The following is a 27,292-nucleotide window of genomic DNA, read 5'->3' on the forward strand; positions in this document are numbered from 1 at the left end:
AGTAGGCACACCATTTTTTATTTGGGGAAATCGTGGCCATACTGCTATTTCTTATACTACTGAAAATATTTGTTTTTAGTGGCCTTCTGTTGGTGTTCAGTAAAAAAGTGTAAGGGCCTTGATTGGAAAAAAATACTCAACCTGATTATTAAAACCCCTAGGTTCAGTTACATCCAACTGAATACGCAACCCTGCCCCCACAGGCTACAAGTAAGGAAGACTGATGATTAAGTACCCTAGAACAAGGTAGATGGCTCCGTAAACCAGGCTGTTTTACATCACTGAAATAAGCAACTGTGAAGACTAGCTTTACTTTTTACGGATATAAATCTAGGATTCAAGATCCTTAAAATCCACCCACACAACTCAAAACATGGAGGTGTCTTACTTCTAAACATTTTAGTTTCCCTCTGCAGAGAGAACAGAATCACAACACAAAACAGCAGCTGTGTGGTACTCAGACAAATTCCCTTGTGAGGTGGGATAAGGAGAAAGAGAACGCTTCTTGTTAGCAACTACTCCATCTTCCTCCTGCCTCCTGGGGACTCTGACTGTTTTTCTCCACAGGTCAAGCAAAACCTTTCCCCTTTCTGAGTTCTTTCACTATAGATTGAACAGAATGTTTTAACGTACAGTTTTACATTGATTGCTAAAGTTCTTTTGTTCACGCATGCTGTGGCATGCACTAGAAATCTTATTACTAATATTCTATCTACAAGGACATTATTCTCTTATTTATGGCACATCTGTGAAGGAAGCTGCCAGTGAAACTTCCTTTACAAGTGCTCAGGGGTTATTATTTGCAGGTGGATGAATAACTTTATTTTGAAAGTGTTAAAGAGTCCTACAAAAACAGTAAGATTTTTCCCTTCCTCTGACTGTTTATAAGCACTGTAGTTACTCCAAATCCCTGTCCAAACTGGAGTTGTCACTCATGATTTTCATCAAGACAAATGGTTTGTAAAATTCCGTAGTAATATTTTAGTATCAATTTCATGATGACTAGTGATGTCGAACTCATTCGGCTCTAATGGCTCTTGACATATTTCTATAGCGTCCTTCACTCTGCTCAATCCTTTGCTCATGTGTTTACTGGGATGCCTTTCTTGTTGATTTGGAATGGTTCATAATATCCTATAGAGTCAATTTTGTTTTTCTGATATAGATATTTCAAATATATTTGTTCATTCTGCAACTTACCTATCCTATTCTTAGTGTTATCTTTATAAGTATTCTTTGATAATAGCAGATATTTACGAATGTTTCACATTTCAAAAAACTCTTACATATATTCTATTTACACATTAGTATGATTGGATTTTAGAACTCACACTATAATCATCACATTCTTAAAGGAAGCAGGGATGTTAAGTTCTTGTTCACACCACTAAGTCTTAAAAGTGATGAGATTTTTCTTAGGCTAAATTCAGCATTTTACAGCTACATAATTTATCTAATGCTCTGCCTTTAAAACTTCTAGTTTTTATTGCTACTTCACATTTCTTTAATAAAACTCAATACATAAAGGGAATAATCTATAGAAGCCAGTAAATATGACATGGCAGTAGATTTATTCAAATGCATAGGGAAGATGTTAACATCATTACAGATTTGGAGTTTTATCTTTTTTAACACCAATCTTCATTAAATCTCCATTACCTCTCACTAGGCTTCTTTTTTACCTTTTAAATATAACATTCTCTCTCTTAATTCTATAGGCTATGACACTGATATATATGATATTTTACAGTAACACACTAAAAGTCTCTTCAATGATGAAGTGATTTTCTTTCAAACAACAACAACAAAGTCTGAGGTTCATAGTGAGGCCACAGGAAATTCTGGTCTAAGTTACTTGATTGTTTTGAGCTCACACTCTATAGACTGCAAGAAGTCACTGGCTAACTGCAAGGCACGGTTCTGAGGAAGATAATTGTGACTAGTGACAGATAAAGACATGAATATCCACACAAAATAATAACCCATATGCTCAAGTCCTGCTTAGCCAGATACCTTTGGATCTTTGTAAATAAAGAGATGTCCATCTCGTAAAACAATATATCGGTCTTGAAACTTATTTCCAGACAGTATTTTCGATGGCTCTTCTTTGAGCTTCAAGGTGCCTTCTTTGATACTTTTCTCTGTAAAACAGAAGACAACTTCTGGAAATTGGGTTCATTTTTATTTATTGAGAATATAATGTAAACCATTTTTATTTTGAGTTTTTAAGATTTATTTTTAGTTACGTGTGTGTGTGTGTGTGTGTGTGTGTGTGTATCTGCTTGCCATTGGAGGACACCAGTGGGTATTAAAGTCCTTGGAGCATCACTTGTAAAATAAATAAAACCACTGTAAGTGAAAAAAAAAAAATAAAGTCCCTGGAGCTAGAGAAATAGATGGTTATCATATGCCCACTATGGGTGCCAGGAACTGAAATCTGAGTGTAGTAGTGTTTTTTAACACTGAGCCACCTCTCCAGCATCAGATATTTTAAAATCTTGGAGATTTGTTTAGAAAGGTAAAATGTCTATAGAGTATCAAGTCTCTTTTTGGTAGCCTGCTATCCTTCCTCTGAGTGCCACCAGGTCCCCCCATCCAGGGGACATGGTCAAATATGGGGCACCAGGGTTTGTGTGAAAGTCAGACCCCACTCTCCACTCAACTGTGGAAGTCCCCCTCAGTCACAGTCATAGGGAAGGGGAGTAAGAGGAAAATGGGAGGGAGGGAGGAATGGGAAGATACAAGGGATGGGATAACCATTGAGAAGTAATAAGAATAAATTAATAAAATATATTTTAAATAAATAAATTAATTAATTTTAAAAAAGGTAAAATGTCATTGTTCCTTCTAAAGTTTACAATGTATTGGTTGTGGGGACATGGACATGGATGGAAGTCAAAGAGTCTATGCTGTGCATTCTGTGAGTTCTAGAGCTCAAACTCAGATCCTTGGGCTTGGTAGCAAGAGCCTTTACTTCCTGAGCCATTGTGGTGGCCTCAAGCTCATATTTCCGAATGTTGGTTACATGTTGAAGTGATTCTACTTTGGATACATGATATTAAATAAGATATACAAATACAATAGTAAAATGAAATCTACTTGTTCATCGTTTTTCAATGTGGCGTCTCTAGAGGTCTGCAGTCTTTAGACTCCTTCCTGTCACAGTGATGCTCCATGCTACTCGCTCACTTCAGGGCCCTAATGGTGCTTTTCTTCCATTTAGTTATTTGATCATTTTATAGCCTGAGCCCAGGTCCCTCCCTCCTTTCATCCCATTCCCCCCTTCCCCTCTCCTTAGAGAAGGAGGGGTCCTTAAGGGCCTCCCCTCCCACTGGGACCTGATCAGGCATCCCAGCTAGGGGAAAGGAACCCAGTGGCAGGCCAGAACACTAACGTGTCTAATGGCACATGAGTGATCAGCGTACCCATACTCCTCAATGTATACTTGTTCAATTTTCACTGGGTTCTGTTTACCTAATCAGAAGTTGGATTTCACATACAATGTGGCTCAGGGTTACATATAGTAGGCATGATGTACATTTCTAAGTGTAGAAAGTGCCATGTCGAGGAAGAACACGGAAAAGTGAGGGATGGCAACACGTGGAGATTACTTTCAACTGGGAAAAGGTTGCTATTTAGGGAATTACCCTAATGGAGGAAGCCGCTAAGCAATTAACTTGGCGAAATCATCTAACTCAGCTTTATCAGTGGAACAGGTTTGAAGAGTCGGAGCACTGTCTAAGCACTATCCCTCCCAGTGAATGACGCAGAGCACACACTAGCAGGCCTACTGCATTTAATATGTTTTCCTCTAACCAAATTCCACTGCCTATTACCTTCCCTGCCACTCACGCATGGCTACTTGTAGCTTAGTGGAACTTGTTTAGTGACCACTTCAGATGAGAAAACAAATGCTCCCCTCTCATCCTACTATCTTATAATTAGGAAAAGTCTTAAGAATCACATGTATAAAAACTAGAGCACAGCTTCTGCCCTGGAGGCAACGATCAATAATATACTCAAGGCAAACAGACATATCATGAAAATGAGTCTTCTCTCTCTTATAAACCCTTTGATTTGTATTTTTATACAAAAATACTACCTCCTGACAGGTGCTCCCTATCACCAATAAAATACTTTCTGTATGGAGGGGCAGGAGTAGTCAGGAGAGAGAAAGTAATTCTGATAATTTATAGACTGTATCTGTGACTGAAAACTCACTGTCAGATGTACTCTTGATTTCAGGGTCATAAGGGTTAAAGACAGACTAGAAACTGCTGGAATAGAAGGCCTGATTCTAAGTCTTGCTCCCACACTCACTGTAGGTCCCCTGCTGGAGTTATGTACTGTCTACAAACTCTAGTCTCTCCATTGGGAAAGACTAGTGACTACTCGTGACTAATCTCAACCTCAGCAGGAGGGCTAAATGAATGTTATGTATAAGAACATTATTCTCAAATTTGTGGAGAAAGGGAAGGAGGGAAGGCAGGTAGCCTGCTGTTAGTACATAGTAAATGCAGGTCGAGGACACACACTCTCAAACATATGGTCCTATAAAAAACATACAGACCTAGCCTTTACAATGCTTAGGTAAGAAAACAAATTAGCATACTCTCAATTATACTGGGCTCTTCAGTTTTGAGTAATCTGCTTACTAATGGCCTACAGAAGCCTCTGCTCCTGTTGACAAAGAGTGTTTCCTCAAGCCTGGACATAATTTGAGAACAAATCCCTTGCTGAAGCTTTCCATGCACAACAAACGCTGAAGGGAACAAACAGGCAGCACCTACGAGTGATCCCCACTGCAAGTGGGTCATGGCCAAGTCATCTGGCCAGCGTTGCTAATATCCCAAAAGCCTTTCAACTTCATAACTACTCAATCTCCCTATGTGGGATATTATTTGTACAGTACACGTGCATTTCTTATAATGTGGAGAAATTAGAACTAGTGATCCATTCCATTTACCGTGTAACATTCCTTCAAAGTGTATCTTAATAAAGCATAGGTCTACTCATGTGGAAAATTAACCTGGGTATAGTACTAAATAAATGTATTATATTCCAAACCTCTCTCTCCCCTTCATTTTTTATTAACCAGTATGGGTTTATTTATCTCTAGAAAAGAGAAAATGTTTTATTCATTCTATAGTGGATAAATAAAAATTAAGCCTAGTATATAAAAGTATTTTGATACTATGGAGAATAAACTATTTTATGGTACTAAATATCACCCCTGTTTGAGTTTTTTGACACATGGTCTCACTATTCTGGGAAGTTCTCAAACCTATGACTATCTTGCATAAGTCTTAAAGACCCCTGACTACAGGCACATCCTATCATGCCTAGACTCTATTCTCCTATCTGTTACTTGCTTGGAAACGGTATCATTTTATAAGTAGATTATAAACAGCTAAATTATAAATAAAATAGTACTGGAATATGATTGGCTAGCCTACTTGTGCCAGAGAGATTTTATAAATTTACACTATCAGTTAAAGCTGCAGATAAAAAAACTGCTTTCCCATGTGGTGCTTATTATTACAGAGTCATGGTAAATTCTTTCATGTCAAGTAATGCAGTTTTAATATTAAATAAAGGCATAGTTTCAATACACTCTTAATAAACATAAAGGTATACATACTCCTTTTGCATTTTGAAAGAGTTATAACATTGTACCTCCCGTGAGTCTCAATCAGCTTAAAATAGATGTAATGTTATCAAATCCATAAATGTGAGGTTTTTGGCTTACTATGGTTATCTGACAAGTTAAAACAAACCCATAATTACAATTTAGGTATCACAGCATCTAACAAGGATTCTGTTTTTGGTACAGAAACAAGAATGAACATAGAATGACTGTCCCTCACTGGAAGATTCTCCATTTGATAGGAGATGGCATTGGTGATGTAGTGAGACTCATTTTATGTGCTCAAAAGCACTACATGAGTATTTTGGCCCTATGACATTTACTGCATTTTGTATTTGCAGTCTTATATCAAATAGATTTGAGACACTTAGATTTTTTTCTTCCCTCTGGGTAAAGATTATGCTTAACAATCCTTTAAATTTCCTCTTGTAGATTCTTGCATGAAACAGAAAGCTAATAAAACTTATCAATTTGTTTCCTCCCTACAGAATTAGTCTATCGGAAAGTATTTGGACATCCAAAGTCTACAGTGACTATCAGGAACCATTATCATATATTTTCAAGACAACACTTACCCTTGAAGGGGGTTAAGCTGAAGTTCCAAACGTGTGTGTGTGTGTGTGTGTGTGTGTGTGTGTGTGTGTGTGTGTGTGTTGAGCAAGACTCTTTGGAGAATGGATTACAAATAATTTCAACTAGATTATGGTCTATACTCCTTTTTTCACTGTGATTTTCTCAAATGTAATAACACTAAGGGTCCTATCCAACTATGGCTTTGCACAAAGCTGTTACATTTGGACTGCTTAATTCTAAGCGGATTGAATCTAAAGGCGTCTACCTCATACAACAATACACACCCATAAACCCAGGTCTCTGCATTTGAGCTACATGCTACATGTCTAAAGTCCTTCTTCCCTATTCGGGTCATTAATATTTTATTTTTATGAGTAATTTTTTGGAGTAATTTAAGAGATTTATATTAAAATATGATTCAGCAATATAAAAATTATTTATTTTGGAAGCTTACAGAAGGCTAAATTTAGACTTTACTTGTGATAGAGATGCAGAAACTTACTATCAAAGGAATAGAATGGAAGATGGTCTTAGAATCAAAGCTATGCTAAAGTCTAAATAGCAACTTAAATAAAGTTTCACTCTTTATCTCAATGTTTCAACTTTTAATACATAAGGGAGAAATTAAATCAGAGGACCATTATCTTTCTTTTCATGTTAATTAAATCATAACAACAATTCCCACGATACTAAGTGATTCTGAAAATGAAATGCAGTCCCTGAACAATGGCAGGTGGAATATTAAGTAGTGACAAGAAATTTTTGCTCCGTGTACTTGTATAAGAGTAAAGCAAATTACCTCAATATCTTAGATGAACAAGCAGTAATTAAATGCTATATAGCTCTAAAATGTATTCCTACTTATGATGACTACACTCTAAATGGTTTGGGTAGAATAGAACATCTATGAAGTCCTTAAGATAGAGAAAATACTGTACAATAAAGTTTAAAAGTTATGAAGTAATGATTTCAAACAGATTCATATGTTTATTCCAATAAATGAGAAAAAACTGCCATAGAGTCAATACTGTTCAAATCAAACACACATATACATCTAGGAATGAATATAGACAGACGGTTACTGACTGACGAAGAAATATGCCAGATACTTAGGAAGGTAGAGACACTTAGCAAATGATATTTTAATGAAGCTCCTTAATAGCTATAGATTGAAGCCAGGGTCTGACACTTGCTAAGCACATTTTGTGTCAACTTTGTTTTATCAAGATGCTCAAACAGTAGCTTTCTGTTACTTAGAGAAAAGGTGGTCACATGTATTAACGCGTTTGCTCAAAGCCCGGGTACCTACTTGGTCCCTAAGCATATTTAAAATCTAAAAATGGGACCAAGATCTTTACTGCTACTTCTTACTGCTTTAGGATGATTTTCTTCTTAAAAGTTTCCTTCCCATAAATTGTCAGTGAAATCACACTGGCTTTGCTCACATTAGTTTTCTTATTTAAACTGTAGGCTGCAGTGGCTATCACAGCTGACACAGGAACTCTGGAGCAGGCAGCCACTCTGCTTCAAGGGGCCTTGGCCAGCAGACTCAGAGGAGACTAAACGCCTAACCACAACAGTCTAACAGAAAATGTAAGAAAGTCACAGTTACTGAACGGCAAACTTATGAGTGAAAATCATTATTTATGAAACCAACTTTTTAAAAAGCCTACAGCCACTTTTAAAAGACAATTCCAACTTGTCATATATGTAAAAAATATCTGTAACAAAAGAGGCTATTTTGATTTAACAATCTGAGTATCAATCAAGCTCTTTTAAAACATTAATGGAAACTTTATGGAATAAAGAGTAAAGTGTTAATGAAAATCATTACCTACCATATCTCATCTCTATTAACTTAAAACATCTATCTAGACCTAAAAACATCTTAAACCCTAACGAATTAAGCTTAATTGTAAGACTAAACCATCTCGTCTTCAGCCACATCAGAGACTTGAGAAGGAATAAAACTTAAATATCTGAGTGAACCGGAAGTGCAGGTGAGCAGCTTCCAAAATGAAAAAAAATGACAGAGACAATTTGCTGCCTGAACAGTCACTCAACACTCTATAACGTTGGAGCCTCATCTTCGGCCTTCTAGCCCAATTTATCTGACATACATATTTGCGAGGCCGGAACTACTGAGGATTTGTTTACCCTGTCTTGGCAGAGTTTGGCCATTGACTCTGTCTGCATTTAAGCTTGCCCGTTTTTAGGCAAAATTCTGTCTGTGGCAAAAATGAGGACATTTTGCCCAGTGGCTGGTTTGCCCCATTTGAAGCTAACTACATAAGGAGGTCTTTGATGCTCATCATCTTCTTTGATGCAGGCTGGATGTTGCCAGCAGTTAACCTGTCTTGCTGTCAAAGAAATTTAGACGCAACAAAATAGGAAAGAGGTTTACTTCAAGTTTTCTAAGTACAAATAGCCAAATCACTGTGAGTGTAACATTTATATAATTCCTGATTGTCTTGTGGTTCCTCCTGCTGTATGTAGTTTATTTTATTCATCTGTAATAATATAAATGTTTATGTTAAAAAATAAACATAATAAAATGTTTTTTAAAAAGAGTAAACTCTTTGAAGCAGTTTATTATTCCTTTTTGAGGCCCAAAATAACAGATACTAACAGAAAGTCCTTCAATCAAAACATTTACCTATGGTATCTCTCTATCATCTCACTCCCTTTGTGGGATATATATTAATTCTGGGAAGAACGAGTGGACAGGCACATATATACCTGCAAATGAACTATAGGTAATTGGAAGTAGGGATTTCTTTTTTATTTCTACCCTTGTAAGATGACTGCAGGCAATAAAAGGGTAAAATTGTACTCTGAAAGAATTCAATTGTCTAAAAAATAATAATGAATGAATTAATGAAAACCTAGCTACTAAGTTAAAGGTTAACTACAGAACTGTCATCTGTGTCTCCTGACAACATGAGAACCAGCTTTCTCCAATGTAGTGACACTGGGCATGTCAACATCTCCAGGGCAGGCTTCGTGTTCAGCAGTAGTTCACCAATATATAATGAACTCTACAGTTTGTTTTGTGTGTGTGTGTGTGTGTGTATGTGTGCAAGTGTGCACTCTTGAGTGCACGTGCACTTTTATTTGGTTACAGTTTGGTGGTGATTTTTGGGGGGTGGTCAGTGTTTTATTTGGTTTTCTTGTTGTTGTATTGGATGTCTGTTTGTTTCGGGGGGAAAACATATAGTTGGGTGCAGAGGGAATGAGAGAGAAGAAGCTCAAGGAGTAAGAGACGGGGAAGAATAAAATCAAAATACATTTAAATTTAAAAATAGTTTTAAATAGTATGAATACATAAATAAATAAGTGCCACCTTAGGAATGCTTTCTTTCCTCGGTTTGAGTTCTGCAATGATTATAGGTGATATTTACAAAGATCTCACCACAGGCTCTGACTCTTACCTATCAGGAGGATACAGTGGGGCACGGGAGAGAGCAGGTCACACACAAAATGCGCCTCACATTTCTCTTAATCAGCTAAATCTGGACCATCCTGATTTTTTGCACGGTTGAACAACTACAGAGGTCATTCCTTCTTGGGCGACCCCATGTCAGTGTGCAGACAAAACTTAGCTTCCTATTGTAACTTTATTTCCTTCAGTTTTATAACCACATGATCATGACAATAGCAGTCAATCAACAGCTAAAATATTACATCGAGGTGTAAATTTTTAAAAACTGGAAATATAGACACTTAGACAACACTGAAAGGATGACACTGAATACAAAAGAAAATGTATTTCTATTTAAAACAGGAAGTGATCAGATATGTGTCACGATATTAAAAAGAGATGGCTCATAAGGAAAGTACTCTTTCTTTGATATTCAAATTTGGGGGAGGACTAGAAATAGAACTGATGGCCTTGAAAGTTTCACAAAGTATTTAATGCTAAATCTACAAAGCAAGCTCAAGCTTTCCCTAACATAGCATTTTCTTTACTCTACTTTTAAGAATAACAACAAAGAGCTAAAAGATATACAGGAGATGGTCTTAGTTGACGCTCATGTCATTTAGTCTAGAATATAAATGATACAGGCCTGCTCTGTGCTTTTCAGACTCATTGGCAGAACTCAGAACCTAAATATCAGAGTCTCCCATTTCCTCATGCTCCCCATATTGTGATTCTCAGACAGACTTACAGATGTCCCTGGACTGCAGTGGTACCTACGGATGTCCCTGGCCTGCAGTGGTACCTACAGATGTCCCTGGACTGCAGTGGTACCTACAGATGTCCCTGGACTGCAGTGGTACCTACAGATGTCCCTGGACTGCAGTGGTACCTACGGATGTGCCTGGACTGCAGTGGTACCTACGGATGTCCCTGGACTGCAGTGGTACCTACGGATGCCCCTGGAGTGCAGTGGTACCTACTGATGTCCCTGGAGTGCAGTGGTACCTACGGATGTCCCTGGGCTGCAGTGGTACCTACAGATGTCCCTGGACTGCAGTGGTACCTACAGATGCCCCTGGACTGCAGTGGTACCTACGGATGTGCCTGGACTGCAGTGGTACCTACGGATGTCCCTGGACTGCAGTGGTACCTACGGATGCCCCTGGAGTGCAGTGGTACCTATGGATGCCCCTGGAGTGCAGTGGTACCTACGGATGTCCCTGGAGTGCAGTGGTACCTACTGATGTCCCTGGAGTGCAGTGGTACCTATGGATGTCCCTGGAGTGCAGTGGTACCTACGGATGTCCCTGGAGTGCAGTGGTACCTACGGATGTCCCTGGAGTGCAGTGGTACCTACGGATGTCCCTGGAGTGCAGTGGTACCTACGGACGTCCCAGGAGTGCAGAGGTGGAGGTGGGGTGGGGGCATTGGTGTCTGGACCTCCCTTAGCTGAGAACACTGGCGTGTGACATGGATGTCTGTTGCACTCACACAGTCAGGTGTGAGCAGGAGGGGGTTTCAAATGAACATAGGTAGTAATAAAGAGATTTAAAGTCAATGTTGTGGAAGGTGAAGTTTTATACGTATTTGTTTACTTAGATGACTGGCAATAAATAATGCATTTAACAAAAGTAATTTGATATAAAACAAAACAAAAAGAGTACTATGAAATCAGAAATTATAATATTAAACTACGGTGAAATTAAGAAGGGGAAATAGGGCAAGAGGGTTAGGTTTGGAATGGGAAGATACAAGTAAGGGGATAACAATCTAGATGTAATCTGAATAAATTATAATAAAAAATAGAACTCACTGACTGATGAGGATTTAAGAGTGTGCAATGAAACTGAGAAAAATTTGCAATATCTTAGAGCTCTCCCACCACTACCCCTTCTAATTTTAATTTTTATTATGTTTAAACAATGGTCCAATTTGCTTTCAAAAATAGTATTTTTTAACTGTGGGATGTGGGACAAATTACTTTCTCTAATTTTCATTTGTAAAATGGAATAACATAAAAATTGACACAAACTTCTAAAAAAATTTTTTAAAAAAGCATTAAAAAGACCCTAAGGCAGAACCTAGTACCATGATGATATTAATGGGACAGAGGAATAAACTGCACTTAAGTTCTTATCTTTATGACCATAGACTAGTGCAGCTCTCAAGCCTCATCAAAGAAGCTTCTTTTGCAGTAGGTGACAATTAATAGAGATCGGCAACAGGTCAAGGGACAGAGAGTAAGAGACTGTGGAGTGTGCAGCTCCGAATGAGACTTCCGGATCACCCTCCCTCCTCTCCAGGATCGGGGATCATTAGCAGAGCAGAACTGAAAGACCCTGGGATGTCTGCAGAAAAACAGGACTTTTTGGGCATGACAATGCATTGAATACATAGACTCATGGTTGGGATCACACGCACAGACATGAACAGGATGAACCCCCTGCCCCCATGTAGATGAGGGAGGAGTTCATGAAGTCCATCTCTATCTAAGGAGCTATTGGCAATTTAAGGCTGGTGGGAGAGAGAGTCAGGTACTCTTCAGGGATGCAGGCCCTGAGAGACCACCCACGAACTAGTAGATGCTCCCACATCTATATACATACAAGCAGCACTACATCGTATTGACAGACAGGGGGTGGATGAAAGGAAGAGAGAGGGAGAGAGAAGTGGGGGTCTTGCTTACGTCTTCAGAGGGCCAGTCCGTTATCGTGACCGCAGGAAGTATGGTGACAGGCTGGCATGTTGCTGGAGAACTGTCTCAGACCTACAGTCTGCTATGTAGGCAGCAGGCAGAAGCACCGAGAGTCCTGGTGTGCTGGTCGGAATACGTCTGTCCCCCACAGACTCATGTGTTCCAATGCTTGGCGCATAGGGAGTGGCACTACTAGGAGGCGTGGCCTTGTTAGAGGAAGTGTGTCACTGTGGAGGCGGAGCTTTTAAGTCTACTATGCTTAGGCTCTGGCTAGTGTGGAATTCCAGTCTCCTCCTGGATGCCTTCAGATCATGAGGCAGAACTCTAGGCTCCCCCAGCACCATGCCTGTCTGCATGCTGCCAGGCTTCCTGCTATGATGATAGTGAACTGAACCTCTGAAAGCATAAGCCAGGCCCAATTAGATGTCTGCCTTTATAAGAGATGCCTTGGTCATGGTGTCTCCTCACAGCAATAAAAATGCTAACTAAGACACTAGGCCTGCCAAGGACTTTTGAAACCTCAAAGCCTACTCTCAGCGACATACCTCCTCCAACAAGGCTATTCCTCCTCATCCTTTCCAGTTTAACAACTGGGACTGAGCACCCAAACATATTCTCACTGAAACCACCGTAAGTGGTAAATGAGAAAGAAGATAAACTAAAGAGGTGGAAATGGTAGATAGACTTGAGCCAAATGTATTATGTTCATGTTTAAAAAGTAGATGAAATATTTTTAAAAGTCTAAGTGACCTATGGTGTCTCTAGTCCTTGTTAATTGTATATAAATAATAAGTAACAATGGTTATCACTGACCTTACTTATGAAAGGAATAGGCAACTCCGTATTAGCAGACCTGAGTGCTTAGCTCTGAAGCTTGCTTTGTAGAGAAGCCCAGCTGAAATGCCATTCTAACTCGTCAACGGGTGGCAAGACAACAGAGGAAAAGGGTCAATATCAAGCTTTTGACATCTCTTGTTCATGTTAAGAGAGCACTGCTTACGGCTTGCTGTGCTAGCCAAGTTCTTGTTTAACTTTGCAGGGTTTTTCCATTATTTCAACTCAAGTGGAGTCTCCTTGCATTTGAGCTTACTTGGTTTCTTTTTTGTTTGTTTGTTTTTGTTTTTGTTTTTTGAGACAAGGTTTTTCTGTGTAGCCTTGGATGTCCTGGAGTCACTTTGTAGACCAGGCTGGCCTCGAACTCACAGAGATCCACCTGCCTCTGCCTCCCGAGTTCTGGGATTAAAGGCATGTGCCACAATGCCCAGCTTGCTTACTTGGTTTCTAACGTAATCAAAATAATATTGTTTATAGCACACATTCGATCTCAGAGGCTACATAGTTTGTGGTTCTCAAATGACTAGAAATGCTATTAAGGAAGAGTCACATAATATAAAAACGGGAACATGAATAAGACCAAATTACTGTTACATATACAAGGCATTCCTTCCAGAATATTGACATGTACCATCAAAGGAGCCAGCTACCACCACAGTGCAACACACAAAACTTCTGCACAATAGTATAGAATCAGATTCTGTATTTTGCTACTCCCTTTTCCCCATTTTCAGACACCACTTGCGCCTTAATAAGCACTCTTCAGCCACTTGAACCTTTAGCCACCTCTGCGATGAGAAGGGAGCGTGCCTACCTCTGCAGTGTTTAATTGTGTCGATGGTTAAGAATCTCTTCACCACGAGATAAGCAGAACCAGGTTCAGCTAATGAACTCCACTGAAGGACCTGCTCCAACACATTCTCTGTGTAGTGAAGGGGACGCTCTGCAAACACAAATCCAAGTTACTGCAACAAATGTAGAAATGTATTTAATAATTACAGGTTTTAAATACATCCTGTGCAAAGATATGTATGCAACAGTATAAACATTTTCACTAAACTGTAATGTACTAGAATTGAAGCAAGAGACCCCAATACCTAGAGAGATTACACACGCATTCAGCTTATTATATAAATTAATCTATGCAAATATTCTTTTAAAGTTTAGGAGTACAATCCCTTTGCTACAATGACCACATGTCTTAGTCTGTTTTTAATTTAGATAAAATTCCTATTAGCATGTACAATTAAATAACTTTAAAAGGACTAGTACATTAATCTTGTCCAATATTAACAGATACAAATAAATCCTTTGTTTATCTCAACAAGATTACAATCTTATAATTTTCAATCAATAATAATGAATAAAATTTATAGCTAGTATTTTCTTCATGAATCAATATCAAATCATAAAGTATTGCTGCAGAGAACATTTGAAAATTATAAATAGTACTATTAAACAATCTCTGTTTAACTACTAGTAAAAATGTATGAACCTTGTGGTGACATTATAAATTATTTTCTATATAAAAAGCCACAAGTAAGGAATTAAATGCTGTCTTAAGCAAATCTCTTTGCTGACTCGATCTGCATGTATTTTGCTTTAGAAAAATGTATCATACATTCTCAGCATGGGGTATTACAAAACATTTTCAACAGTAATAAATACTTCAAAGGGAACTTCTCCTTGTGGATTAAAATATGTCAATCCATTAATAAAGATATGTGCAAAAACATATTCTGGGAGCTATGCAGACTTTGGCAGTGGACTAGCAGCAAATAAAGCAGCAGGTAGAGCAGAAGTTCTGATGTGAAGAAGCCACTGCTTGTTCCTAACTCTGTGTAGCAGCCAATTATTTCAGTCCCCAAATGTACAGCACAAAACACCTTGAAATATGTATGTAGTTAAAGTACTAATGCTGTCAACACACAAAAGCATGCTAAGGGCACCTATCTGTGACGCATCCTACTGAAACTTATGACAGAAACATGAATACCATGCAACAAATACATTGCCTCCTCTTCTGCTATGACAATATTATTTAAGAAGAGAGAGGCGACCAATAAACTCAGGTTCACAAGAGAAAGATTAATATTTTGGCTTCCTAACCATAAAGGAAAATGCAGTTCTTCCTTCTGTGCCCATTAGAGCATGCCTACTTAGCATAATACTGGCTATTAACCATGCATCATAAAGATACACATGCACACAGCACTGTACTGATGACACAGTAGATTCTCTGCAACTATCCAGGGCTGAAGTCCACTGTGAGATTATTTCATGGTCCACATGCTAGTGGAAAATATTTGTCTTTGTAAAACCAGACCAATGATAAGAAGTGAAGATTGTTTGCGCTATTTTAATTTTCCTTTTTTCAAATATTTTCTGAAAAGTTTGACAAAGGCCAAAATTAATCATAAATAATTGTCTAAATCATAATTCAGTTACTGATTAAAGAGATGACCTTGCAAACAACTCATCATAGAGTTGGAAGTAGATGCATCCACATATAAAGTTTATCAAGTAAACACTACCCTTTCAGCAACTGATATCTGAATCACATGCAGGCTGGTACTACTGATCCCATTAGTAGTTGTCATTTCCAGAATAAAAGCTGTGTCAGATACTGCATGTATCATATATAATGCACACACACACATGTTATCACTTATATCCTTATATTAACACTCTTTATTATGTATTATTAAGCTTCCTACTTTACATGTAAAAAAAGAACCTTTTCACAGAACTTCTATCTTTTACCTAGTTATCTAACAAGTTAAGGTGAAAACCAGAGATTTGCTTCCCAAACCTACTGGACTTTAAGCCCTGATATTTTAAATTCAATTACATGTAGCTTAGTTAATTGTGTACGTTTCCTCATGGTGGTTTCTCATATATAATTTCTGGGAGAGAAAGGAGCACAAAGATATATTTTTGAGTCCAAAACAAGGCAACGTGAGCAAAAAAAAAAAAGAAAAAAATTTTTTTCGTTCACTTCTTCCTTTCACCTTCTTATCTTTTGGGGAAGTATGGTAAAGAAACAGCAGCAAGAGTTTTAACATTACACGCAAAGAAAATGATGACTGAGCAGCAGGTGAGGCAAGGCGGGTATAGCACTGGTACTAGACTAGGGGTGTGCCATGGACCAGAACTGGTAATTAGGTTCCAATTATCACAAGACTTACACTAGAGAGGGTCCCTACTGCACTCATTTGTAAGCAGATTCTACATTGATGGAGCTGTGTTCTTACTGTACTGAAATGTGTTACAGCAGACACAGAGACTTGTTAATGAGCATATAATTAATTCTTGTCACAAAATGTAAGTGTGCTTTTTTTTATGATCAGGATCATTGTATGAAATAATTGAGGGGGGATGAAAATCTTACAGACCCAATTTCATAGATAAAGAATAGAGTTGAAAATCAAGAGATAAAGACTATTACAGACTGTCAAACATTACAATTGTAAAATGGCACACATCTAAATATAAGAAAGGGATGAGAATCATGAAAAATGGATAGAGTTATCAAACACTGTTAGCATATAAACTCTTACAGACATATGTTTGCTGCTGCTGATACTTGTGTCATGCAGCCTTTGTTCATGGCGGATTGCATAAGGTAGGACACACATCACGTAGAAGCAGGACATTATCTGGAAACAGCACTTCTTACCATCTACTTTGTGCACACTGACGAAAGTTAAGTGCAAAGAAAGAACAGGTTAAGAGGAGGTTCTACAGCTTCATAAAACACAATGACACACCTGCTTAAAACTGTGTGCCGAGCATGAGGCCCAGCTACTCAGTTTAATAGGAAAGCTACTGAACTTCCACCAGATATTACAGCTGCTCCCCTTACATATACCACTGGCGATACAGGTTTCCAAAATTGATATGGCATTTCCACTTCTAATTCTTAGCGTCAAACTCAGGAGAGCAAAAGCTCCTCTTCATCCCATATGGTAACTTATTAGCATTTTACATATAGATGAGAAGAGTTTAATAATATCAAGAATAGTAATGAAAAGAACATAGATCTTCTGTACCATAGTATCAACAAGGGAAAAGGAAATACTTTGCCATCATATTGCTGCACAGGAATTACATGTCTCATAAAACCAAAGTCCCTAGTGAAGTCTCCTTAGATGAGGTTCCTTAAGAAGATTATTTGAGAGGTGCAGGACATAGAGTTCGAGTAAGATCGGTTTCAGGGTTAAGTGCTAAAACCACAGATGCTTTAGAACAGCGTAGACACTGATAGAGGGAAAAATGTGCTTGGATTCAGAATGCTCTCCAGAGGTTATGCATTGAAGATTTGGCCAAAGCCCCTGGTGCTCTTAGGGTGTTGCGGAACCTGTGTCAACTGTCCTGTAAGGATGCTCGATGACTGGGGCATGCTCCTGAAAGAGAGACTGAGCCCCTGACTTTGTTTCTTTGATTCCCCACTATCAAGTGATAAGAAGCTTTCCCTGCTTCACACTCCCCACCCGACCAAAGGTTAACCACACACACACACTCACACACTTGAGTGGTGAGACAAAAGAACACGCTTCTACTGTGACATGGGTCATCACAGATACTTGTTATGATGTCAGAGGGCTGAGGAAGAGACAATCTACAGAAGGAGTGGGCCATGGGTATGATTATAGATTACATATGAGTCAGAAGTCTTTAAAACAGATTTTTTTTTTGCAAGGGGGGGTGGTTAGAAGTATTTGGAGAAGCATTATAGAAACGTATCATGGAATAAGAAGAAATTAATAGACTTTTCTAGTCTCTACCACACAAGAGCAGAATACAGATACATGTGGATAATAAAGGTTAGGACTGTAAGTTCAGTATAGAAATTTGGATGCATTGATAACTACAACAGAGAATATTGATCTTGACACAAAATGTGCCCTTTATGTATTCATGTCCTGAAATGTTGTAGGAGGCCAAGGTTGATGGACTAACCAGGGACAGAGGAAACAGTGAAAAGATGACTTTAAAGATGAAACAATAGCCTCACAATAATATCAGTAGTTATCTTTTACCCACAAATATAAGGAGGATGAGAATAAAACACACTACTTTACTAGAAAAACCAAAAGACTCTAGAACATATGGTTATATACTATGCTTTACTTAGTCAGGATTTTAACTTGACTAGTATTATTTATGATAGAGTGTGTTGGAAAGTTGAAGCAAAAACCAAAGTAAAGTAAAGATATGCTCTCTACTTCTCCGATGAAGCTTTCATTAAGCCATGGTAGTATGAGAACCAGTGCAGGTCACTGCAGAGACATCCTGGCTCTAGAATTTATAGGAGGTAATCATGTGGCAGGTGAGAGGCTGCAGTGGGCAAAACCAAAGAAATATGTGGAAAATATCATCTCCTGATGCCATTCAAGCACTTATGAGAACTCTATGCTAGTCTAAAGAACATGTAAAAATAGCCAGTCTAACAGGCTGAAATCCACAATGATGAGCACGCCACTTAACAATGGGCAGAAGTAAAACAAAGTACAAGTTTGATGGAATGAGTGAAGACCCGAGGACACAGAGCAGTGCTGAAAATGGACGGGACATCACCACAGGAAAGAAAAGAGGTCACTAACAGTCGATGGCCCAGAATGTCAGGTGGAGTGAGGCTGAAAGCAGGCCTGCTGAGTTTCACAGTTGTGGGAGGTCACAGCAGTCACTTGTCAGAGCAGTTCCTTCCAGGGGGCAGAGAGTCTAAAGAACGAGATACTGAGAACTGACACCCAAGCACTTGGTATACTGTATCTTGACAAGACACATTGACAATATCATATCGTAATTCCCATTAATTTTTAAGGAATTATGCATGTAAAAAGCACATGAGTAAAACTATCAAGTGGAGTGATGAAGGAGTGAGTACTAATCCCCTCCCATTCTAATAATGACTTCAATATTCCAAATAATGTACCCTGGGGTGGTTCAACACTGAATTTTAATTTTTATCCTAAGCTTCTGGGATGCAAGGCTTTCCTTTTGGCAGTTTGACAGCTATACTTGAAAGGGTCCCAAGACCTTAGTAGGTATCAGCTAGACAGATGGTCAAGGTACAATGAAATTTTGCATCCAATTTTTTTTCCTAGAGGTCTTTAAAACCAAATTGTGTCATTAGAATGTTAAGCTTATTCAGCACTTGGCAACCATGATAGTTAAGGTGTTTTAAAAGGTGTCTTTACTTTTAAGTTTCTTTAGGAGGAAAGATGACAAGGTGATAGAAAAAAAATCAAACAGCCACAAGAGAAATTTCTGCTATATCTAAAATTATTGATTTCTGGGCAATAATCTTTTAGATATGAATTCTCTGTTCTTACTAAATAAAGAGCACACCGAGATAAGGTGGTGGGGAGGTGACATTTAGCACAGTGTTGTAAGTCAAACAGTTTGACCTTATGAACAAAAAGCATTATTTGATGAGGTAGCAACAGAGACACCTAATACTTTATACTATATTTATATAGTTAATGAGAGAATTAATTATTCTGATGAGCAACATCATCGGAAGTCAATCTCAAGTGGTGATAACATATGTCAATATGGGCACAGAGGTAGAAAGGAATTCGAAATGAGATGCAGACCTTTAGGAAACAGCAGATGATAATAATGGTTTGTCACAATGTCAACTTCACTGCATAAAAACGTCTAGTATGGAATTCACTCACCTAGTTCTTCATTTTCTATGACTTCAAATGTGGCCCAAATATCACCTTTCATAGGAACAATATTTTTTATTGCTAATATATCATTAGTTAACTCTTCAGCTTCCATCACAGGAGATATCTGTAAGAGAAGGAATGTTTTCAATGATGTCTGACACAGAAGTAGGCTTGTGCTAGGGCAAGAAGGTTCCCCATCTCATGGTTCTCCAAGCACAACAAAAACAGCCCAATGAGATTTCTTCCACAAAATACACTGTAATGTCAAGGTAAAGATATATTGTAATAGGGACTTACTAGGGAGAACTGTTTTTTTTCTTAGTAAGCAATTATGTTTTTTTTTCTTTTTTTAATTAATTTATTCTTGTTACATCTCAATGTTTATCCCATCCCTTGTATCCTCCCATTCCTCCCCCCCCCCATTTTCCCATTATTCCCCTCCCCTATGACTGCTCCTGAGGGGGATTACGTCCCCCTATATATTCTCATAGGGTATCAAGTCTCTTCTTGGCTACTTGCTGTCCTTCCTCTGAGTGCCACCAGGTCTCCCCCTCCAGGGGACATGGTCAAATGTGAGGCACCAGAGTACGTGAGAAAGTCATATCACACTCTCCACTCAACTGTGGAGAATATTCAAAAGAGATGAAGCTAGTCTCAAAAAAAAAAAAAAAAAAAAATGCAACTAGCCTCACCAGGCCAGCCTGATAATTTTCTCACAGCAAAACTTTTCTCATGTCTTTCTATAATCAAGAGTGGAGAGTTACTTGGTTTGTTCAGCCTGAACTCTAAATAATATGAGGATGATTAAATAGGATCCTTCATGCCAAGAAGCCCCAGGGCTTTGGTGTCTGTGGTGTTCCCTGTCATGCCAAGTGACAGATGGTGGCATACCAACATACAGTGTACATTCAAGATAGTAACTCAGGATTAAGTCAATTCTGCAGTGCCAGTCTGGGACACAGATCCACAAACGTCTCAAAGCCAGAGGCCACTGTATACACATGTTACCTTTTCAGGGACTCTGGAGTTTCTATTAGTTTTTTCTTAGTTTAGGACTTGACAATTGTGAGTATATAGTATCCAAAAACAACAAGGTTTTATTTAGGTAAAATCCACTGGTGAGACATTAATAATTAGAACATTGCAACTGTAACTTACTTTGCATTTTTGAGCAAAAGAATATCCTAACTTAAAATTTCATTAGATTTGTTGATCAGTCCTGTGTGTGTGTGTGTGTGTGTGTGTGTGTGTGTGTGTGTGCGCGCGCACGCACATGTGCACATACACATCACTATAGGTAACTCACTCATTCTCTCTTCATGAAATTCAGGGCTTTATTTATGAAATACATTAATTACACAATGAAACATAATCATTTTCTATTTATAGAAGCTCAAAGCATTGTAACTTACAAAGGATCTCAGCATCCAGAAACAGCATGGAGAATACGAAGCAATGGGATTGCAGGTGAGTGATTTCATGATGCCCTAAACCTGCACTGCTCTAAATGATTTTTTAATTTAACTTTACCATGTTATGTATTCGGCTGTTTTTCCTATATGTATGTTTGTGCATCACGTGCATGACTGATACCAACTGAGACAAGAAAGGGATTCAGATTCCCTAAAACTGAATTTTCAGATGGTCTGAGCCACCATGTGGATTCTGGGAACCAAACTGGGGTGTCAATGAAGGGCAGCCAGTGCTCTTAACTGCTAAGCCACTTCTCCAGCCTTGGAAAGATTTTCTTAAAAAGAAACATCATACTTTCCTAAATAACCGCAAGCAAGTGAGAAATGAAGCGTATGAAACAGGTGGCAGGAACTACCTTGAACTCCACGCTCGGTAAATCAGTGATGTATAGAATGCACACAGCAATATAAGGAATATCAGGTTTGGGTTACGATGATCCAGGTTTGTGCTGTGTCCTTAATGCCTTTTAATTACCACCTGCCATTCCCCAAAACTTGGTCTACTACCTGCCTCCAGGGCATGAGGTCAACATCAACAGTATAAATACAGCAACATGGAGTTGCCATCTTAAAGCAATATACATATGGTACTGAATATGGCTGAAGCGTTGGTTGCTGCCATTTAGCTTTTCAAGATCATTTGGGGTTATATAGTCTTTTATTTAAATATAGTGAGAAAATATGAGAACTTTGCCCAATTGTAATAATTAGTACAACTTTGTTAGAAAGACAAAATTTAAAAATTAAAACAGTTAAAAGAGTATATATATATTTTTTACAGAATATATATGTACATATATATCGTCTAACACCAACCATAAACTTTGGTTAAGTGATTTACCCTGTAATTTGACTTGTAATAGCTTTTTATATTCATTATGACCACAGTCACACCTTCACAATAAGAGCTATGATGTGACCATGAGTAGAAAATGTCTCCCACAGATCTGATCATAGAGTCCATGACCATGTTCCAGTTCCATGTCTCATAGCAAGGCAGCTAATGACATATGGTCATAAAACATAACCACTCAAATTATCTAAGTTAATAGTCACCCAATATTTTAATATCTTAGAGTTTAAAACAGATAATAAAGTGAATTTCTGCTATGTGGAAAAATGTGTAATCTTTACACAAGCAAAAGCATCTTACCAAGCAAGAACATAGTACCGCTACTATCCCTAAAGATGACTAATTTTGAACATAATAGAATTAAAAATATCTATTTGTAACTCAGGTCAAAGAAAAGAAAGAATTACTTAATATTTAAGTTTAAATGTTGGAGTATAAGAAATAAGAATGGATGGTGATGATGATGATGATAAAAATACTAGCTACTTATTGAGCAGATATTTGGAAAATAATTTGCTATGTGTTTACATACATTTAGACGACATTTTAGGTAAGAGGAGAGCATGTATTGGCGTTCAGTTTATTTTTAAAAACCTATAGAAAAGCCTTAACTAATGTACAGATGATGCTCTCTTCTAAACCGCTCAACTACTAGATTCTTAGAAGATACGGCTGGGAAAGGTCAACATTGCCATTAGTCACTGTTTGAACTGAGGAGAGCCTAGACTACAAAACATGCTGTAAAAATATGCAGGTGAACAGCAGCTCTTAGGATTCCAGTGGCATTCTCTGTTCTGTTCTTTAGGACTCACCCGAATTATAATACTACAGTCAGGTTCCTTCCTTTCCACATACACTTCAATTAGTAAGTCCCCAGCCTGGGACACCTGGAAAGGGCAGATGTGAAGACAGCACGTGTAAGTACACCACAAAACCCCAGATATGGCACCTAAGACAGTTGCAAAACGCTTGTCATACTTCTCAAAAATGTACATCAATGAAATTAGCTCAATATCTCCTGTATTACTTATTTCAAAATGTTCTTGAATACAGACAACAGCTTCTAGAGTTTAGATGCTGAACAAATGGTATTGATAGCAACAGCAATCACAATATGATTTTTTAAAAATATCATACTCAAGGCTTTAGTGTCTTCAAACACTGAAGCAATGACTCTAGAATGAATGTAGCCTCCATCTGACAAGAATTTAGGAGCCACAGAGTATGTAAAGTTCTTAATTTGTCTGCACATGATCATCAAAGACAAAATAAGCATTGCTGAATTTTCATGCAGTTGACACACTCTAACACAGGAGCTCAACTACAGTTATAAACAGGGAAGGTAATTTAGTAAGGAATGGAAAAGTAAAATATTAGATTAAGGTAGACAAGCAAGGTGTTTTAGTTTGTATTATCCTTCCTGAAGCATTTAAGAATGCTTAATCGAGTCATTACATGCCCAAAGACTACATGAACAAGTTAAAAGGAAAAGAGCAAGACAGCACAGTACAGACCAACAGAATAAAACAGAGGCTCAAGAACCAAATTTTTATTTATATATTTTTTTTAATAAATCCACTGTCTAACCACTTGAAACATCTACCACCAATATTTTAAAATATTCTGAGATGTAACCATTCTGAATTTAAATTTCCCTGACTTAAAATTGAGTGAGTTAAATCTGTGGGACAAAGATGAAGTACTCTCATTTTGTGTCTATATGCACAGAAAAGCTTATTTCCAATGTTTCTAAGTTTTGATCCTCCACACAATTTCTGGGGAGAAAGATACAGCTGACATTTTTGCTTTTCGCTGTTTGTATAAACATCACAGCAAGAACAAAACATTTTAAAAATTAAAGAAGGCAAATGCACAAACCACTCAGAGTGAGCCAAATAGTAAAGTAGCTAAGAAATTAAAATAAGGTACAGATAATGCTGCAAAACAAATGTTTAAATAGACTGAAGCAAGACTTAAGCAGAAAGAACCAAAATATCCACATTATTCTTATTGCCTTTCTAAATAACTGTTTTACTTATGGTAAATCCAAAGTGTCCATGACTCATTTCTTTGCTGTGAAATAACAAGCAGATTCTCAGGCAATAACGATATAGATTAGATTGCCAAAGATTTCTCTCAGGTTCACAACCTTTCATTTCAGGGCTGAATAACATCCATACCAATCGAGAATTATAAGCACTAATAATAAACCAGATTATTTTCAGCTTGGTGTTAAAGTTAATTCCTCTGAAAGGTGCATTAATTACTTTCAGTGAAAATGGAGGGAATCGTTTGTTAAGTAATTAATATCAGAGTATTAGTTGGTAGGGAATCTAAGCATGCGCTCGTCGGCTAGATGTAGAATGATAGCTGCAGTGATCCTTTTAATTAGAAGCAGACATTTCAGGACTGAAGCAAACTTTGGGTCTGACTAATAAGCAGGAATTTGCCTCATTATCTGAGTGTAATTGTGAACAGAGTACATTTGACCCATTTCTATTATTTACAGTGAAGCCCTGAATCCATTATCATTCCTGGTTACCAGAAGATGATTAGTGATCAACCTTAAGTCTTTCCGGTGAATTCATCAAACAAGGTAAGGAACCCTGGAAAAGCATGGTGCATCCTTAACACACAAATCCAATGTATGACTAGGAAAGCAAGACAGGATTTAGAAAAGCAGACTTAAGACAAAAGTTAGTATGCACTACACAGGTCACCGTAGAAATGGTCTCATTAATGCAATCATCTGAAAGCATGCAGAGCAGAAGCATTTAAGAAATCATTTATAATTCCCTAAGCATAAGGGATAAAATCATTATGCAAGTTTGCAACTTATTCTGGTATTTCTTTGGCTTTAAATGCTTCCTTTGACACCCACTGGTATGGCCACTAGTGTTGTTTTTAGTAAATAGTAATAATTGATTACTTAATATTTAAAGTTATATTAACATGCCCCGCATGTGTTCATCAGCTTCAGAGTTGCCCCACTCCTTCATCAGGCTCTTTTACTTTGCTTAGAATAGAAACTTGAACACACAGCACAAACGTATTCACAAAAGTTTTGTTTTTTAAAGTCTTTAGAGACTAACTCTTACTACTCACTTGAGTGTCTTTCCACTTGGTTATAAAGCTATTTTCTATGTCCATTTGTTTGACTTGGTCTTCTTTAACCTGTTTAAAATATAATTTGGAATATTCTAATAACATAGAGTACACAGAGCAAGCGTGCTCTTCCTCACCTAGATTCTCAGGAATTTAAGTCACAACAAACTGCAAGCAGACCAGGATGGCTCTGGTTACCATCATCTTGATCACATGAGCCCACAACTAGGGCAACATGAAGCCAGCTGGACTGAGCTTCTTAAGGCTCAGAACATGCTTTGGTGATATCCCATCAGATCGAGAGTCTACTCATGGAAAACCATAGCAATTTACAGACACTGGTTCCCATGGGCAGTTTCTGAAAGTGCTTGCAAGTGAGAAACATGGTCTACCACTCAAACCCAAATATTAATCTTAGGGGCTTATTAAACTTTTAACAAAAACGTAAGTTCAAGAAAACCATGAAGGTAACAATTTAGCTTTATTAACATAATAGAGATAGCATATAAAGCCACATCTATTTTGTTTATCTCAGCATCAGATCATTTGAAAGAAGCTGCTGTTGATTAAAAAACAAAAACAACAAACAAACAGGAGGAAATGAGGAAGAGACCAAAGAGCAATGAAAAGACAGTTCGGGGATGAACTCTCCTAAAAACTAAAATACAAACTGTTATATTGGAAAAATTCATCCATTTTCCTTTGCTAAGGAATCCTGTGGTTAATTATATAAAAAAAAATAAATAAATTTCTCAATATTATTAAACTTCCACACCAACTCATCTGGTTTCATCTGATACATCTGCACCCACAGAGCTCAAGAAAGTATCAGTTGAGCAAGCTTTCTCTAGACCGAAGAGGTGATGTGAGAGTTATTTACACAATAGAATGGACTTTTACCGAGAGCCACAAAAGCCTGGCCTTATTTTCCACATTTTATCTTCCTTAAACTATAAAAGCATTCCTATTGTTGTAGTTTTCTGATAAAACATAAAGATACTCACTTCTGAGAACTGCAAACTGAAGAGTGAAATAAATACCAGTGAGCCCCAGTAAGAGCCATAAGATAATGCTTCTGAACGATCCTCCAATTGGAGCACAGTGAAACACACACACCACTCAGGAGTGATTTCAATTGCAGCATTTAACAAGCTTTTGTTGATCACTGAATTTGTTAAATTCACAACTTCACACCTCTTGGTAGACATACTTAATGCATATACGCAGTGAAAAGAAAACACACACACACACACAAGCCTGTAAATAGTATGCTGTCCAACAGACAACAGATGGTGAAAATATTTAAAAGCTGCGGCTCCATTTAAATGAATGGTTAAAAGCCAATTATATCTCAGTACATCAAACCTAACTATCCTTCAAAGTCCCTATTTTAAATATTTACAGAGACCTGAGTGTTTATTAATCTATTGTAGCAAAGACAGGACATATAATTCTTACCTCAAATATTTCGACATAATTATTAATTAAGTCTTCAATTACATTGACTTCTTCACTAGTTTGTCCCTTAGTTTGAAATAAGCAGGATGAAAAGACCAATGCCAAGTTATGGGCATTCATGTGATTGATTTCTGAGCATTTCTGAACCCTGTAGGAGGAAAGTATATCTCATTATGCCATACTTGTATTCAAGAATTTCATAGAAATATAAGTAAAATCCTCAGTTATAATTTTAAATGCACACAGAGTATGAAGCTCTTCAAAATAATGGTTCAGCGGAGATTTAAAGACAGACTTGTAGTCTAGTTAAGAACAGAAGAAGAGTTAAGTGGAGTGATGCCTAGTACTCAGAGATTGACAATATATAAACAGTTGCAGCTTGTGAACAAACTATGCCTAGAGCAGAAAAATATAGAAGTCCTGGTCTGAAACAGTGGATGCAGCTGCATCATACGTGAAAGAGAGGGGAGGGCAGCAAGTCAAGATGGTACAAGCTTTAACAGGGCTTATTAGGCCTGTACTGAGGGGGTTTCAGGTTGTAGGCAAGGCTACAG

At 37.7% G+C, this 27,292-nt stretch overlaps 1 protein-coding gene across 1 annotated transcript in view; it reads right to left on the minus strand.

Annotated features, from left to right (window-relative positions):
* Arap2 (ArfGAP with RhoGAP domain, ankyrin repeat and PH domain 2) overlaps positions 1–27,292 on the minus strand; it is a 150,432-nt gene that overhangs the window by 16,200 nt on the left and 106,940 nt on the right. Inside the window, exons 22-27 of the mRNA XM_051164910.1 lie at positions 26,739–26,886; positions 25,281–25,349; positions 22,988–23,062; positions 19,857–19,974; positions 13,985–14,113; positions 2,014–2,141 (exon numbers count right to left, since the gene is read on the minus strand). Of these exons, the coding sequence (XP_051020867.1) occupies positions 2,014–2,141; positions 13,985–14,113; positions 19,857–19,974; positions 22,988–23,062; positions 25,281–25,349; positions 26,739–26,886 (667 nt within the window). The remainder of the gene's footprint in view (positions 1–2,013; positions 2,142–13,984; positions 14,114–19,856; positions 19,975–22,987; positions 23,063–25,280; positions 25,350–26,738; positions 26,887–27,292) is intronic.

The sequence above is a fragment of the Acomys russatus genome, chromosome 22 (genome assembly GCF_903995435.1).
Source record: "Acomys russatus chromosome 22, mAcoRus1.1, whole genome shotgun sequence".
In the NCBI taxonomy this organism is placed as follows: Eukaryota; Metazoa; Chordata; class Mammalia; order Rodentia; family Muridae; genus Acomys; species Acomys russatus.